The sequence below is a fragment of the Mesoplodon mirus genome, assembly GCF_964341445.2.
Source record: "Mesoplodon mirus genome assembly, chromosome: 15".
NCBI classification, from domain to species: Eukaryota; Metazoa; Chordata; class Mammalia; order Artiodactyla; family Ziphiidae; genus Mesoplodon; species Mesoplodon mirus.
Window position 1 is genome coordinate 53,530,487 of NC_138991.1, and position 18,279 is coordinate 53,548,765.

General features: G+C 45.1%; 1 protein-coding gene across 1 annotated transcript in view; it reads left to right on the plus strand.

The window, feature by feature from the left end:
* Positions 1–18,279, plus strand: part of PARN (poly(A)-specific ribonuclease) — a 161,031-nt gene that overhangs the window by 101,672 nt on the left and 41,080 nt on the right. The window contains exon 22 of the mRNA XM_082643472.1: positions 15,925–16,114. Coding sequence (XP_082499598.1) covers positions 15,925–16,114 — 190 coding nt within the window. The remainder of the gene's footprint in view (positions 1–15,924; positions 16,115–18,279) is intronic.

An 18,279-nucleotide genomic window follows, 5' to 3' on the forward strand; every position in this document is an offset into this window, starting at 1 on the left:
CCGATTAGAAATTGTGCTCACCCACGTGTGTCTTCAGTAACCTGGTCCTCACGTGCAAGCCTGGTGTGCAAGAGGAGAAGCAGCGGAGTGCTCTGACACTGGAGGGAAAAACAGCCACATTGGATGCTGGCATGACACCTCCAAAGGGAATTTTCAAGGGTAACTTTGACTAAATGTGGTTTTCACCTTTAGCCTCCCTGCCTGTCTTCTCCGCACAGACACACTGTTGCACACATGCTGTTGCAACTCCACCATGCTAGGTGCTTTCCCTGAAATGACCTGTGGACAGCACCTCAGCTCAAGGACAAGGCAACAGTTGCCCAGAGAGGTGAAGTGGGAGCCCAGTGGTAGGACTTTCCAACCCCAGAGTGTACACTCATTCCATCGGGCCTTTCTGCTCCTACAGTTGTATTAAAATCTTTTAAATCACGAATTGCTCAAAAAGAAAAAAAATTTTTTTAATTTAAATAATCCCAACAGGGAGTTCCCTGGCAGTCCAGTGGATAGGACTCGGCACTTTTACTCCCGTGGCCTGGGTTCAATCCCTGGTCAGGGAACTAAGATCCTGCAAGCCACACAGTGTAGCCAAAAAAAAAACCCAACGGCATTTAGTCCAGACTTGCAGAGAACCAAGTTACAGGGTCTGCCTGTGCTTTTTTTGGCGACAACAGTGAATCCCAGCTGCGCTCTGGCCTGAGCTGGAGAAGAATGGGCCGAGATTGGAGTGAGTTTTGCACCACGTCTGTGACTTTCAGGCTGCACTCAGATAGCTGTTCCCCATGTGTGCGTCCGCCCCAGGGTGGGCTTGTGGGGCAAGTGTGCGCCTGGATCTTGGGAGAAGGCATTACGCAGCATTCCAGCTGCCCTCTGGGGATTCTCACTGCTCCTGCTTTAGTAAAATGTGGCAGGTTGCCTGGCAACCCCCAGCTGGTGGGGATTTTTTTCTACCTACTTTAGGAAAAAGCCCTCTATCAGCTCTTGGCTGACTACTCAGGGCGGAGTAGGAGATAAACTTGGCTCTGCAAGCCGACTTTCTCCTTTATTTTTCACACCTCTGCCTGTATCTTAACATTCGCTCTCTCCTCTGTTCTCATTTGTCTATCATTTAAAGGTAGAAGCTGGACAGTTTGCCTCCCAAATCAAGTCCTGAGGGGGATTCGTTACTGAAAACATGTTCTTTTTTTACATTAGTCAAAATTGTTTCATTTGTGAGTCAGACCCGTGGACTGTTTCACTGAGTGTGTTGTATATAGCCATGCACCTCCGTGCTGCTGATTTGGTTTTGACAGAAGGATCCAGTTGTAGCCTTAGAAGGAAGCATGGCTAGTGCATTTCCTGTTGGTGAAGGCCTCTAACTGCTGCCCTAACCTGGTGTGGGACCAGTCTGTCTGTGAGTGCCCTGCAGAAACGTGGTTTGTGGAGCTTTGCAGCTCTGTCCCATGCAAGTTGCTGTCAGATACTCATATTTTTTCTTCATTGAAATCATAGCATAATGCTATGCAAAGGCAGGATAAGTAAATTCATTCATTAATCTTAAGTTTACATGCTTTAAAATGAGACTTTACTTATGTTAGAGGCATTAGATGTGGGACTGCAGAGTTATCATTTAAAGGGTGATAATATTTTTCTAGGGAAAAATAAAAGTAGAGAGTACTTTAAAATCCCTGAACGCTCCGTTCTCAATCAGAAAGCATTCTGTGTTCTGCTCTACCAATACATGACTTTCAAAAGTTGTTTTTCAGTTTCCTAATTTGTGTTAAGCATTTTGATGTTGTCGGAAGCTCTTGAGCCATTGGGAATTTTAAGATGTAATGTTATAAAATACTCCAAAATACTTTAAAGCAGGGGTCCCCAGGTCCCCGGTCCTTGGCCTGTTAGGAACTGGGCGGCGCAGCAGGAGGTGAGCGGTGGGCAAGTGAGCCAAGCTTCATCTGCCTCTCCCCGTGGCTCCCCATGGCTCCCCATGGCTCCCCATCGCTCGCATCACTGCCTGAACCATACCCCCCACCCCACCCCCATCCGTGGAAAAATTGTCTTCCACGAAACCAGCCCCTGGTGCCAGAAATGTTGGGGGCCGCCGCTTTAAAGTGTAGCAGTATAACAACACTTGCCACTGTATTCATTTTGTTTTTTCATATAAGTGTTTTAAAATGTATCACTTGACTCTTTTTCTAACCAGTCGATTTTCCACTGGTTGTCCAAACACACAAAAAGATCTACATTTACTTCTCCTTAGGATGTAGAAAACAAAATGACTGTTCAGAGCAATGTAGAGATCTTAACAACTTCAGACAGGAAAGCTGACCAATGCCAGTATCAATTAAAAAAGAAAATCTGCCTTATTCTCCTGCTGGCACAATATTTCACAGGTTCTTTAAATGTTCAGGAGTGGTGAAAAACTTGTTACTTCTCTGAATTTGGGGAGTTGCCATCTTCTAAAAGCACTTCCTCACCGAATGGGAGAAGCTCACTCTCTGGCCGCCTCTCAGGCAGGCATGCTCTCCCCTCCCGCTTCCTCTCCCCGTCCCTCTCTTCGTCCCTCTCTCTCCTATCTTTCCATCCCCCACTCTCCTGTGTATGTATGTGCTTGACACTGAGCTGCTTCAGCTGCTTTTGGCAGCTTAACATGCTTGTGTCAGACCTGAATGCTGCCTGTGGGTCTGACCACTGATGATGGCAGCGACCACCTCCCATAACAGGGAGACAGACTTAAGGGTGAAGAAAATAAAGAGGTGGATTAGTCTTCCTAAACTCCTAAAGCCTATAGGGAAATGGTTTGGTGACTTAAAAGGAGAAAAATACTACAAGTGTAGAATGAATGTGTTAAAAGCCAAGATGGGACGGGACTTTAAAAAACAAAGTAATTCTTATTCAGTTTTGTGCTGCCCCTTTGGCCTGTTTGGTGATCTGTGGGGTTTTACTGTGTGGTCTACAGACAGAACCCACCAGTGAAATAAATTAGTCGTTGGGCACATAGTGTCAGCAAAGGCAAAGAGTAAAACTGATGTGGAAAATAAGGCTAACTTCGTCATTCTTTCTTTATTTCCTCATTGGAGAAGCGTGTGATTCTTTCTGTATACTTTTCTGAAGTCAGACATTGCCAGTTATAACGAATACCTTTCATTGTCCCAAGGCAACCTGTGGTCTGAAGAGCAGATTTCATTGCTTTTGTTATGAATCGATTCTCTCTCCATAGAGGCTGGACACAGTGCCAGTGAGGCTCCATGCAGGCACCAAGGAGGCTGGCCTGAGTGTTAAAGGAGGTTGTGTTGGCATTTTTTTCCTCACCTTTTTGGTGGTAACAGATCACATGCGGGGTGTCCTGGAGACACTGAAGAGGCGAGTCACGTTTGATGTAGATTTCAGGGGGTTCCACATCTCTAGATGGATTGCAGGGGTGGGGAGTGGGGAAGAGAACAAGGCAGGACTAGGAAGAGGGCTCTTTTTCATAGGTAGCATCATGGTGCCATCATGAGAACCCTGAGAGGTTCCAGGTTGGTAGCGTGGCAAAGAAGGGTTAACGAGAACCATAGACGGAGTTGTCTACGTGGACAGTTTATATGGAATTTCTGTGCCTCCTTCTTACTAGGTTGGGAGAGGCCACTTTGCTTTTGGGGACTGATACCCTCCTTCCCAGGGGTAATGACTCACCCTGCAGGTAAGATAGCTCAGCCCTGCCTCGCTGATAAAGGCCTGTCATTCTCATTCTCTCCCCAGGTCCCCTCCTTCCCTCCTGGGTTTCACTTGGTTAATGAATAAGCCTAGTCATGAGCTGTAAGTAAATTCTTTTATCAAATGAAAACCACATCAAAACATCCACAGAGAGACATTTAATGAAAGTGTAAATATTGCAGTACAGCATCTCCCGTATCTGGTTGGCGTATACACAAACAGACTTTAAGCTTTTCACCTATTGAAACCTTTAAGTCTGAAAATATGCTGCTCTGTGAGGCTTTTTGTAAACATGGTCTTGGGACATGGAGAAAAGTTGGTGCATTTATGTGTTATCACAATAGCACTAATATTGTGGCAGATTTAATGCTTCATAAACAGCTCAAACTGCCAAGGTTAACAGTCCAAAAGTGTTGTCTTGGTGTATGTGGGGACATTTATATTTGGTGTATGTTTGTGTCTGGCATCTGAAACATCGCTAACGAGAACCGGTGAACCCTTCTGAACTCTGACTGCAGACCCGGCCACTACCTCGAGCCAGCAGTTCAGTTTACACACTGGCTCTGGTTGGTGAATAGGTTGTGTCCTAAAAGTTCTTTTGTTGATTAACCTTTTAGAACACAAAGCGCATTGTCGCACAGAAATGCCACTTTGAATGGTGGGTGTCAATGAGCTGTGGCTTGTTTCAAACTTCGAGTCATGGCCCATCAGTGGGTCAGAAAATCAGTGCTAGTTGACGCCAGAATAAAAAAGAAGAGAGAAAAGAAACAGAATAGGAAACATCAGAGTGGGTTGCCTAGAAAAGATAGGTCTTGTTTGGTGACACTGTTGCAACTTAAAACCTACTGGACACGGTATGCCTTTAGAACGTGAAAGGTACCCATGTAGGGGGAGGTTGTATCAACAGTGGGTTAAATCTGGCCATTTTCCACTGTCCAGCACTGTGATGTCAGGCAAGGGGCTTAACCTATCTGGGTCTCTGTTTTGTCATACTCAAAATAGGGCTGTTTTGTAGAGGTACGATTAGAGATGAAAGAGTGTATGTTAGGATTAATATACTAGGATATTATAGAACATAATGGTAATATATTAGGATTAGAGCTAATACAGCATCTGGTGTATGGTAACCTGTCTGTAAACCATGATTATTATTTATTTGTACTCCTTTGTGATATATGTAGACCTTAAAGGTACTGTTATAAAATAGTATAACTAAAACATGTACTGTTTCGTCTTCCCTAGAGTACAATTTATTCAGTGTTCCTGACATTTAGGATCTGCCATTTCACACATTCTAGGAGGAGATCTTTGATTTTACTTTAAATTATTCCTGTGTAGTTGAGACATCAATCTTAATTTTTTCCCATGAAGTGTGAAGAATGTTGCGAATTGCCTTAGGTCTTTCAGCTGTCTGTCAAGTTCGTCAAGACCGTTAAGTATGGAATTGCTTCCCAGCTCCCTATTGTAAGTTGTGTGTTTTCGTCTTTATTTAAAAAACAAAAAAAGGTATTCTCTGTCTTTTTTTTTAAGTGACTCTCAATTCTAAACCTTTTGGAACTCCATCTTTTCCTGTTTGACTCCATCATAAAATCATTCTTACCTCCTGCACATCACTACCCCATCTTTTAAGGAGCTGTGTCAGCATTTGTGAAAACCTTTTTTTGTCTGGCTTCGGTTTAGAGCAGCTGCTGTGTTGACTGCTTTGAGGGGCAGGTTAAAAGTGTCGTCGGAAGCCTGGCATCAAAGTCAGGGAGGTGAGGATTCAAATCCAGCTCTGCCAGGTCATTACCTTGGCCCTCTGCAGGTTACTCAACCTCTCTCAGCATCTGTTTCCATGTCTGTAAAAACAAGAGTTCCTGCCCACCTTGTGGGGCTGCTTTGAGGAGAAAAAGAGCACGGGTGGATTGGTAACTTTGCCTAGAAGGCCGCTGTCTCCAGCTGGGTCCTCGTAAGTCACAGCTCCACAGCCTTTTCTGCCCTTCCTGGCCTCCCGGCCTCAGCTCTGGGGCTCTCAGGAAGACCCACTCCCTTTACCCAGGAAACAGCCAGCTTCCGGGTGGGGCTTCCTACCCCAGATTCATCAAGCTCTGCACCTGCTCCTCCCTTCTCTCAGAAGTGGGGTCCCCACGTGTGCTCTGGGCCCCGTTTCCTCTCCAGGCCTTTCGCTGTCCCTTATCCCCAGGCCCACCTGCTGCTGCTTCCAACAGTGAGAAAACCTGCCAAATCTAATCCATCTTTTCAAAAGGACTCCTAGATCCCAGTTCCCTTTGCTCCCCATGACTTCTTTCCTTTTACAAATTCCAGTGGTCTGGATTCATCACCCTAGCCGTCGTGCCCTCTCATTTAGCCGAGGTCCCTGGTGACCTCTGTGCCATAAAGCCCCTGAGCCCTTGTCTCCTGTTGCCTGGTTGCTCAGTACGTTGACCCACCCTTCCTTCCTGGGCTTCACAGCCCCAGACTTTCTAAGTTAGTCCCCTCCTCTTGGGCCCACAGTGTCCCAGGCTCCCCTGCCTGCTCCTTCCCATCTATAAGGTGATTCAATGTTTGCTCTTCCTCAGAGTTTCACTAGGACTTCTTTTCTTACTCCATGCCTTCTCCATTCCCATTCCTGTTTTCCCCTTCAGTCACAGTGATCTTGTAGGAACACACATCAGATCACACTCGCACCCTCCTGGTGACTAAAACCCCATGGTGGCTCACTCTGCACTTAGCCGGAGCCCTCAGGGGCGTGTCCATCATTCCGGCTTCACCTCAGGTCCTCCCTGCTCCCTCTTTAGTCTCCACTGTTAAGGTCGTGTTTCAGTTCCTCAGTCAAGACTGTGTCTCCTCACTCAGATAGGTCACTTGGTGTTCCTTCTGCCTGGAACACGCTTCCCTACCCCCAGTGTCTTTGACACTGTCTGCTCTCCCAGCCTTCAGTCTCAGGAAAGGCTGAATGACTTTTCCCTAGGGAAACGGTCCCTGTGTCCTGGGCCTGACCAGCTAGCTCCCGCTGGAAACTCCAGAGCGCTTTTCTAACCCTCAGCACACATGTGGGGCTCTGTGCCCTGTCCTTCCCTCCCGGCGAATACAAGGACCAGGTCTCTGATTCAGCCCCAGTTGCCCATGCATAGAAGATGGTGTGTTTGTTCATGAATGAATGGATAGATGAATAAATGAACAAGTGAGAATTTCATACATTAGCGTCTGTGTTCACAAACAGGTGGAAGGGTGAATAAATAAACAAGCGAGAACTAAATACGTTTGTTTGTAAAGCAGTCAGCACAGCTCTTATATATAGTAAGTACTCAATAAATGGTAGCTTTATTTCTTCTTAATCGACTTTTCAGCTGGGAACCATGAAAAGAAAAAAAAAAAAAAAAAAACCCACCCAGGCTGGTTAATGGGAGCAGTGCTCCTTGGTGACACCCTTCAGTAAAAGTGGAGGCAGGTGGCAGAGGCCGTGGGAGCGAGAGCTTAAGCAGCAGCTTCTTTCCCACAGTCAGCCTCGTGTCCTCCTCATGCTGAAATCATCATTTCTCACCTCGATTCCTGCCTCCCTGGTGCTCCCCTGCCAATCCTTTCTGTTCCTTTCCTCCTCCTCTAGATTGTAAACTTCTTCCGGGCAGGGACCGTCTCTTCCCTTGCTCCACGCACCGGTGCCCAGCACGGTACCTGGAGCCAGTGTTTGTGGAATGAATGAATGAGAGATGCACGTTTCAGAAGCAGACTGTGGTGTTGCCAGGAGAGTTAGTGAAAATTAATTGACTAATTTTGGTCTCAGTTCAATTTTAAAAAATTATAGTTCAGACTTTTTGATTTTATACTGGTCCAGTATGGTTGACGTATCAGTTCCTGTATTTTCCACGTTCTTGCGTGGGAAAGACCCCAATTCTAAACGATAGCAGTATTGCATGAGCTTTGCAGACTCAGGTCTGTGAGGCCCCCCTCACTTCTCGCCCCTGCAGTATGTGATGAGCTATACAGCTCGCTGAATCTGTCTCACTGTAGACTATCTTATGTGGCTTAGACACTGTTCTTTTAGTCTGAACTATATGTTTTGTGATCTGACAGCCATAGCCTCATTACTTAGGCACCTACCGTGTGCCAAGCCCTGTGCTGAGAGCTCTGCATACGTACTCTCTGCCCTTCCTAATAGCTTTCTGAGGTAGGTAGATATGCCCGTTTTATGGATAAAGAAAGGGAAGCCCAGGGAGGCAGGTGACTTGCCTCAGGCAAGTTAAGATCGGGGCAGGACTTGAACCTAGGCCACCGTGGCCTCGGAACCTGTGGTTTTCCCACTTGACTTCGTTGCCTCCCTTTGCGTAGATTTTAAGTAAATGTCACCATGTCTACATGTCAGCCTTTGTCCAGTTTGTGGAGAGTGTTTTCTTCTCCACGTCTTTAGCTTTTTTTTTTTTTTTCTGCTGCACCTCATGGCTTGTGGGATTTTAGTTCCCCAACCAGGGATTGAACCTGGGTCCTCGGCAGTGAGAGCATGGAGCCCTAACCACTGGACCGCCAGGGAATTCCCATCCACTTCCTTGGCCTTGATTAGAGACTGTGAGGTGAAATGAGGTGTGGGAGCCGTGAGCAGAATGAGGGGGTGACGTGGAGGGGGCACGGAGTTGTAGGCGTGACTTGTATGTGGTGGAACCAGGACGGGACCCACTTCCTCTCTGGGCGCCTATTGAGTTTACTCTGGTCCTTATCCGTCGCAGGGCTCACAGCACCTGCCCGCACGGTACCAACCACCCAGTGCCAGGGGGTACGAGCCCGGTTCTGTAAACGCTCAGCTGTTCTTGCTCTCATACTCTGCCCTTCGCATCTTTTTAAGCATCGTGGCCTAAGCTTGCTCCCTTGGCCTTAGTGCATTTCCTTTCCTGAGTGTCTCCTATATGTCAGGTGCTGTGATAGAAGCTTGGGGAAAGCAGAAGTGAATGAGCCCAGTTCCCTTCTGCCTCTTACTCCATTATTTCCGCTGTGCTCTTTACAGTGCTTGGATCTCTTTCATGTGCCTTAGTTTTCACTCTTTAGCCTTAGTACTTAATTTTTTTATTTCTATTTATTTTTTTGGCTGCGGTGCAAGGCTTGTGGGATCTTAGTTCCCCGACCAGGGATCAAACCCAGGCCCTCAGCAGTGAAAGTGCAGAGTCCTAACCACTGGACCGCCAGGGAATTCCCTAGCCTTAGTACTGTACAAACAAACAAACAAGCAACGCTTTATTGGATAAGTATGCAATGTATGAAGAACAAGGGACAAGGAATCACAAGCCCTGGGTCCTGACCATGTGCCCGGGGCAGGTGCATTGGCCTCGCCGAGTCTGCTGTCAAGGGCCGTTGCCATTTCTTTCCCAGCGTTGCTGTGAGGCTCAGGTGTGGCAATGTTCACAGACTGCTCCTGCCCAAGGGAGCCTGCCCTTCAGAGTCAGAGCCAGATCTTCTTGTTTCCAGCCCAGGGCTCTTCATCTGCTGAACCACCCTTCCTCATGGAATTTTTCACTGAAGATGTTGTGACTATGTATCCTGGTTCTGGTTTTCTTCTCTTGAGTAGAAACAAGCTGACAGCAGGTACAAAAGCTGTGTTTCTTCCCTCCTTCCACAATGTCAGATGAAATTCCTGCCAAAGTACCATGGTAGAGCCCAGGTGCTACACAGATGAATAAGCTAAGGTCCCTTCCCTCCAAGAGCGCCTGGGTAAACGTGGGGAAAGAGTCAGCGTTGAAGTGAGGGCTGGACCAAGCTAAAGGCCCTGACGCCCTCTAGCAGGTTTGCACTTTATCTTGAAGACTCTGCAGGGTTTTATAGAAGAGGATGGACTGGCAAGGGTAAAATAGGGCTGTCATCTCCTGGCGGGCTCTCCTGCTCTCACCTCTTGGGCACCCTGGAAATAGCTGTACTGCACGTGCTTCTGACAGACCACCGATTCCTGTGTGCACCTTAGTATCCACCTAGTTCTTTGGGTGGGTTGAGGGGAGGTACACCCAAGATCAGTTTTTTTGAACACAGGCAAATGTTCCTAGTGACCATCATTAGGGTTGAGTGTTTTTGTAAAGTTAGTTCTCCCCTAGAATCCGAGATAAAACCCTCCATCCTCTCTCTGGTAAAAGTCAAAAAATGGTCATGCTGTTGAAAACCCAGAGTTGATCAAATTATATGGAACATGAGAAAACTTCTGAGTCTGGTATGTTCACATGTAAATAAACAAGCAAACACAAAGCAATGTTTGGTGCCCTCCTGGTGTGGGGTGAAAACCCAGAATGAGGGCACAGTGGTGCAGGGCCCCAGGCTGGCGGCTATGGGAGGGGTCAGGAGAGGTCATGAAGGGTGTCAGAAGTGGGCACCATAGAGCATTAAAGTACACGTTGGTGGGTAGGGTGTAGGGTTTGGGTCTGCAAAGCTGGCAGAGGCCACTGTCAGCACATGTCACTTCGGGTGGGCGGTTAACATACCAGGTTATCACGGAGAGACTCCTTCTGCTTTTTACATAACTGTTGTATGGAGAGGTGGACAGACTCTGAGTCTCTTGCAGACAGAGACATTTGCCTGTGTTAACTCTAAATGACACGGTCTGGGACCCTTCCAGCGCACATGGTGTCATGAAAAGAATGTAGCTTTGGTTTGGATCCCAACACTTGTCATCTTTGAGACCTTGAACTAGCCACTTCTTCTGAGCTTCAGTGTCCTTATCTACAGAGTCAGGATAATCCTTGCAGGATTTTTCCATACCTGGCAGAATAAGTAACCAATAAATATTTCTCTTTCTTGTAACCATTGGACTGATAAGCATTATAGGTAATTCCCTTAGAAACTGACTGAGAACCTGATGTTGGCTGAGGGTAGCCACTGCAGAAAATGCAGGACTAACGGTGTGTGACTGCTTCTGACGTTTCCTGATGCTCCCCCCGCCCCACCCCCTCCAGCAGTTGCTGCAGTAAAGTGATTGCAGCCGCTTAATAACCAGGCTGCACAAATGTCCTCAGCCTCCCTCGGAAGGTCTGAGAAGCCTGGCGTTTCAGCAGCCGTGATTGTTTGCAGCACACGGACCATTCAGGGACAGCTCCTTATCACTGAAGACATTGAAACTGGAGTAACTCTTACCTAGTCTTACAGAGCCCTTCTAACTTAGTCTCAGAAATGGCCCTTAGGAGTTGGACAGTGTAAAACAACAGCAAAACTGAACAATTTGTTTAAAATGTAATGAACATCTGTGAAACCACCACTCAACCAAAGAGCTAAAATATTGTTAATAAATTACATTTACCTGTTGTTCCTCCCCATCCCATCCCCCTGATCCCCTGTGGGCGGCAGTCACTCTTCTGAAAGTCACGCTGATCATTTTCTTGCTTTTTTGGTTATCTCTCTCTCTCCCTCTCTCTCCCCCCCACCCCCGCTCTCTCTCCCCCGCTCTCTCCTTCCCCTCACCTTCCCCCATCCCCCTTACCCCTCCCTCTCCCTTTCCCTCTACAGATCTACAAAATGATATCATATTGTGCTCCTAATTTGCCTTTGCCTGAGGTTGAGCAACTCTTTATATAGTTATTGGCGTTATATGCTCCCTTTTCTGTGAAACGACTATGAATGCTTTTCGTGTCTTTTGCCCATTTTTCTGTTAGGTGTTCTCTTACTGATTTGTAGGCATTTTTATGTATTCTGGTACTAATCCTCCATCAGTTGTATGTGTCACAAATATCTTCTCCCAGTGTGTAGATTGTCTTCCCTCTCTTTAATGTGTCTTCGGGTGGCCAAAAGTTTTCGTAGTAATGTAGCCAAACTTATTGATCTTTTTTTTAATGCTTAACATTTTTTGTATCTTCATAAATTCTTTCCTACTTCAAGCTCCGGAAGATATTCACTTCTATTTTCTTTTCAAGTTTTCAAAGTTTGCTTTTGACATTTAAGTGCTTCATCCATCTGGAGTTGATTTTTTGGCCTGGTGTGAGTAAGAATCCAATTTCTTTTTTTCTTCCTGTGGATAAACAATTTTTCCAACTTTTCCTTTTGCACAGTGTCATGCTGCCTCTGTCAAAAATCAAAGTTTCACAGATGCATAGGTCTGTTTCTAGGCTCTTCTGTACCACTGGTCAGTTTGTTTATCTCTGTCCCATTACTACACTGTCTTAAGTACTACAGGTTTACAATAAGCTTTTTTAGCTATCAAGGCAAGTCCCCCTTCCTTATTCTTCTTCAGAAATGTTTGGGCTATCATTGGCCATTTGTCTTCCCTTTAAAATTTGGAATCAACCTTTCAAATTCCACAGAATAATTGAGGTGTAATTTATATACAGTGAAATATACACTGTTCTGTTGCCCAGGTCTTCATCTTAACAAATGCACATCATCATGTAACCTCCACCACAATCAAGATACAGGACAGTTCCATCACTCCCAGAATTCCCTCATCCCTTTGGCGGTTGACCTCCTCCCCAGTCCCTTGCTACCACTGCTCTGTGTTCTGTTGAGATTTTTTTTTTAATCTCATTTAAAATTTTTTCACTGTTTTATTAAAACGTTAGAATTTTTTAAACTAAACTGCATTAAATCTAGAGATAAATTTAGGAAGGACTCTATGTCTTATGTTAAGTGTTCTTGTCCATGAACATTATGTATCTCTCAACTTAGTTGGAGAGATTTTTTGCTTGACAGTAATGGAAGGGTCTACATTTTTAGAAACAAATCTCAACATTTTAAGTAGTTCTTAAAAACTCCTCTAAAGGAAGCATTTTATAAGATAATCGTCCATCTAAATGGACACATAAATATACACAAATATATATCAGACTTGTGGCAGTGTTATGTTTTAGAAAAAAGTCACATCTTGGTTCCATACCAGCCTTGTTGCTCACCCTATGAGACCATAACCAAGCTGCTTGGCTCCCCTGATGCTCAGTCTCTTCATCTGTGTGATGACTAGAACATCTCTTCCTCATGGGGTGGTTGTGAAGATTAAATGCACAAAGTGTCGAGACAGCGGACCCGACACAGTGAAGCCATGGGTGGGTGAGACTGTGGGGAGAGGAGCTGCTCTCACTCACCCACAAGGAACCAGGAAGGACCTTCACCGTGTTTGGTTTCGCAGTGGCTTTCACAAAGTGGCACGGCCAAAAGATGGCCTTGAATCATTTTCCTGACAAATTTGGAAAAGGTTAGTGTGACCAAGCTGCCTGCGCCACGCTGCTTCTGACAGGCGAGCTGGAATCACTGGAGGACACAGCTGACAGCCAATTCATTTTGCTGATTCATCCATTAGAAGGGTGGCTCTGGGCCAGAGCTTGGCTTCCAGATTAAAGGCCGAGAGTTGCAAAGCTGCTGGGACTTGAAGGAATGCTGGTAAATTATTGCCATGTGAAGGCCAGCCGTGGAAAGTGGATTGTTATTTGTTTCCCCCTTTAAGTGATCCTAATTCCAAATGTGCTCAGATAAATTCCCCGCCATGGTTAGGGAATTTTTGAAACATTTGTCCATGGGGCTGAGAGCTAAATTACTGGAAACAATAGAATGCTGTTAAGTAGATCATCTTGGCTCCTTTACTATCATCACCTCTGCTTTCAGGAGGAACGTTGACTCAAGCCTCCTCTTTTACTTGGTAATCCAGATTAAACTCGAGAGAGGCATTATTGCACGTGTCATCCCTGTGGGGCACACTTCAAAATCTACCTGCCTGAGTAAGGAATGAAACTTAAAGAGGAAAATCCAGGAGATGCTCATTTGCCAACGATCGGGACAGAATAATCATGTAGAATCTGTGGGTTCTCATGTATTGCATTGATAGATGAACCTGTTTTAGCAGGTAGTCTCAAGCTTACAGGAAACTGCATAAAACTTGCATGTGACAGGGTGAGCTCAAGAGGGTGGAAATTGTGTCTTGTTTTACCAAATATCTAGCATCGTCCCTGGGACAGACACCCAGTGAGCAGCTGCTAGACAGAGGCACGGATGGATGATGTTTGTTGGGTATACAGGTTGTGGGGCAGTTAGATAAATGAGCCGAGAAAGTCAGAAGTGTAGTCCGTTGAAAGCAAGAAGAGTAACTGTCCTGAGGAATAAGATTTTAAAGAAAGGATCCTGTTTCTGTGGTTCTCTGATCTGAGTGACTTTGGTCGATAGTGTATCTGCAGAGCTGGGTACTTTCTGTTTCCCTCCTTGTAGTGAGTCAGAGCATATGCTGTTTTGAGCTCACATTTCACTAACTCAATCTGCTTCCTTGGGATAATATGAAAGTTCTTTAATACCCTTAGGGTTGTTTTCTTTTCTTTTCTTTTTTTCCTGTTAAACTCTAGAGTGAATATTTGAAAAGTACAGCAAACTTCTTAGTAAAAAAAATTTTTTTTGAATTTTATTTTATTTATTATTTTATACAGCAGGTTTTTATTAGTTATCCATTTTATATATATTAGTGTATATATGTCAATCCCAATCTCCCAATTCATCCCACCCCCCCACCCTCCCGCCACTTTCCCCCCTTGGTGTCCATATGTTTGTCCTCTACATCTGTGTCTCTATTTCTGCCCTGCACACCGGTTCATCTGTACCATTTTTCTAGGTTCCACATATATGCGTTAATATATGATATTTGTTTTTCTCTTTCTGACTTACTTCACTCTGTATGACAGTTTCTAGGTCCATTCACGTCTTTACAAAGGACCCAGTTTTGTTCCTTTTTATGGCTGAGTAATATTCCATTGTATATATATGTGCCACATCTTCTTTATCCATTCATCTGTCGATGGGCATTTAGGTTGCTTCCATGACCTGGCTATTGTAAATAGTGCTGCAGTGAACATTGGGGTGCATAATAAGAGTAGGTGTCTTTTCTTATTTTTCTTTTTGTTGTTTTATTTTGCTTTGCTCTTTAGATGACTAAACATTTAGGGCATGACATTCTATAAACTCCTATTGTGCTGAGAAGTTTTAGGCAGATCTGGTCCACTTGGAGTGAAGATGAAAGTGTCAGGGGCTGGGTATGTGGGGAGTATCTGCCTCTTATCCAGTTGTCTTTCCCTGTGGTTTGAGGTCTCTGAAGTACTGGAGTTCCTTGTCCAGTTCTGGTGTGTCTGTCACCTCTTGCTGCATTCTACCATGCTTCATTTACATAATATTTACTGGGAACTACTCTGATCCAAGAACTTTGCTAGAAGTGGGTATACAGAAGTGGGTATACTCTATTTCAGACGTCACGGTGCTTTTGCAGCTGCCCGGGTCCCAAGTCTGGCAGCCCCTGCCAGCATGGCCCAGCCCTTACAGTCTTGCTGCTAGTGTAGGTAATAACCAGTGGCAGTGATAGTGGGCCGGGGAGTGTGTGCTCACGCTGCAGAAGCTGGAGCCAGCACATGGGGGCCCATCCGCCCGGTTTCCGTGGGTCCTCACTCCCAGACCACCTGCACGTTTCATCCCCACCCTCCGAGAAGGAGGCAGCAAGATGGACCGGGCCTTAGTCAGGCATTAACACCAAAGAGGGAACAAGCTCTAGTTTTCAGGGACTCCTGCCAGAGGCACATTACAGAGAATTAGCAGGCTTTCAGAGCAGAAGGAGAAGAGGCAGGCCTCAAGTACTGTGGGAATATCTTGACTCTGCAGAGTCCAAAGTGAAGTGCGGAACGGCAGGCAGGGCCCTGGCCTTAGGGTCGAAGCAGCCTGGTTTTGCCGCCTAGCACTGCCACTGGCCCACGGTGTGGCCTGCAGCAATGCCCCCGACCTCTGTGCACCTGCTTTCTCATATTCAATAAAGACAATTCTCCCTTACAAGTGCATTGTGAAGATTAGACATCATGTTCGCAAAGCACCGGACACAGACGTATGGTAGACCTTTGGTATTTAACACAGTGATCAGCACTGCTGTCAATATTGCTTTTCTTGTCATCTTTATTTTTAACAAAATAAGTGAGGGTTTACAGTTTTCCCTTAGTGGTTTTGTTTTGTTTTTCATTTTCTTACTCTGAAAAGGAGGAATTTTCAGGCCATAATGTTACCTGCAAATCTTCCGAAAATTAACGTTTTGCTTACATCATCCTGGTTATTGAATAGTTTACAGAGCATTTTCACACTGTAAGGGAGATTGAGGAGCAGTGACTGTCTCTTCTCCAGGTGAGAAAACTCAGATATGGAGAGCCTATGGGACATTCCCAAGGCCACCTGGCTTCTAAATGGCAGAGCGGGGTTGGGAGTGCACACCTCACCCCAGGGCTCCTTTGACTACCTCAGGCTATCTTTCCGAAGTGACATCCTTGGGGCTAGGCCAGACTCTTTGATAAGGATTTTTTCTTTTCCTTGTAGCTGTCAATACCAGCAAATATGCAGAGAGCTATCGGATCCAGACCTATGCTGAATATGTGGGGACAAAGCATGAGGAGAAGCAGATCAAGAGAAAGTGGACAGAAGATAGTTGGAAGGAGGTTGAGAGAAAGCGGTTAAACACGCAGTGCATCTCCTATGCTTTGCAGAATCACTGTTACCCCGCCAATAGGTAAGAGTTCTTGGCTGTCGATTTGAAAGGGCAGCGTCGTTCTAGCAAAGCTCTTCTCGCTGCTTCTTATAGGACTGTAAGTAGTAAATCTGACTTTTGAGAAAGACTTTTTTCTAAGTTTTCACATAATATCAGAAGTTACTACTCCGTTAATTCCTTCTGTGCTATATAGACCATTTCAGTTAACATTCACAAAACCCAGATGAGGCAGACAAGGGGATACATCTTATTCCCATTTTAGGGGTGAAGAACCAGGGGCTCTATGACTTGCCACCATTCAGTAAGAAAGCCAGGGTCAGAGGTGAACTCTTCCGTCTGATCTCTTCCTCTTCCCAGGCTGCCACGTTGCTTCTGGCTGAGCTTCTGAACCCCTTTCATATCCCACGTAGACACTGCACCACATGCCTGCTGTAGAGAGAGAACTTGATACACACTTCCTTTACTTACATGTATTCCTACTTTCAGAAGATAAATGCTGGTGATATTTTAGAATCTTTGTGAAACTATAAAACATAGGTATAGAAATGGGGGGGGGAGTTCCTTATAGAAAATTGTAAAGAAGAGAAAAGTGTGAATTAACAAAGAAAAAATTAGCCATGATCCCACCACCCAGAAGCAATCACTGTTAATATTTGGATTGCCCTCCCTACTTTTTAAATGGATTTTTAGAGATTTTAAAAATTGAGGTATAATTAACATACCTCATATTATAACATAATAAAATGTACAGATCTAAAATGTTTAGTTCAGAGAGTTTTAAGTTACATATACACAGGTGACCACCACTGAAAGCAAGATGTAGGACATTTCTATCTCCCCGCCTCAAAATTTTGTTGTGCCCCTTTTCAAGCAACTCCAAGCCCCCACTGTCCTAACAACTATTTCAAATTTCTATCACTGTGGATTAATTTTGATTATTCTTGGAATTTATAAAAAATGGAATCATTTGGTATTATGTTTGGCTTCTTTCACTTAACCTGTTTTTGAAATTCACCCTTAATGTTGTGTGTATCAGGAGTATGTTAATTTTTTTTTTTAATAAATTTATTTATTTTTGGCTGCGTTGGGTCTTCCTTGCTGTGCGCGGGCTTTCTCTAGTTGCGGTGAGCGGGGGCTGCTCTTCGTTGTGGTGCACAGGCTTCTCATTGCAGTGGCTTCTCTTGTTGTGGAGCATGGGCTCTAGGCACGTGGGCTTCAGTAGTTGCGGTGCTCGGGCTCTAGAGTGTAGGCTCAGTAGTTGCTCCCCGGCATGTGGGATCTTCCTGGACCAGGGCTCGAACCCGTGTCCCCTGCATTGGCAGGCGGATTCTTAACCATTGCCCCACCAGGGAAGCCCAAGTACATTAATTTTTATTACTCAGTATTACTTCATTGTATGAATATACAGCCTTAACCTGTTCTCCTGTTGATGGACATTTGGGTTGTTTCCAGGTGGGACTATTATAAATCAGGCTGCTATGAACATTTCTATAAAAAAAATTTTTGGGGCCTCCCTGGTGGCGCAGTGGTTGAGAGTCCGCCTGCCGATGCAGGGGATACGGGTTCGTGCCCCGGTCTGGGAGGATCCCATATGCCGTGGAGCGGCTGGGCCCGTGAGCCATGGCCGCTGGGCCTGCGCGTCCGGAGCCTGTGCTCCGCAACGGGAGAGGCCACAGCAGTGAGAGGCCCGCATACCGCAAAAAGAAAAAAAAAAAAAAAAAAAAAAAAAAATTTTTGTGGGCATATGTTTTCATTTCTGTTGAGTAAATACCTAAGATTAGAATTGTTGGTTCTTAGGATAGATGTATGTTAAACTTTATAAGAACAACTGAACAGTTCTCCAAAGTGGATGTACCATTTTATACTCCCCCAGTATTATATGAAAGTTCCAGTTGCTCCACATCCTTGACAACACTTAGTGCTGTCAGCCTTTTTTAGCCATTCTAGAAGATATAAGATGGTATTGCATTGTGATTTTAATTTGCATTTCTCTTGTTGACCACCTTTTTGTGTGCTTCTTGACCATTCAAATATCTTCTGCTTGAGGTGGATATTTAAGTCACTTGCCCATTTTCTAATTAGGTTGTTTGTCTTTTTACTGTAGATTTGTAGGTGTTCTTTTATATATTCTGGATACACATCCTTTGTGCTGCAAATACATTTTTTGAGTCTGGGGTAGTATATTC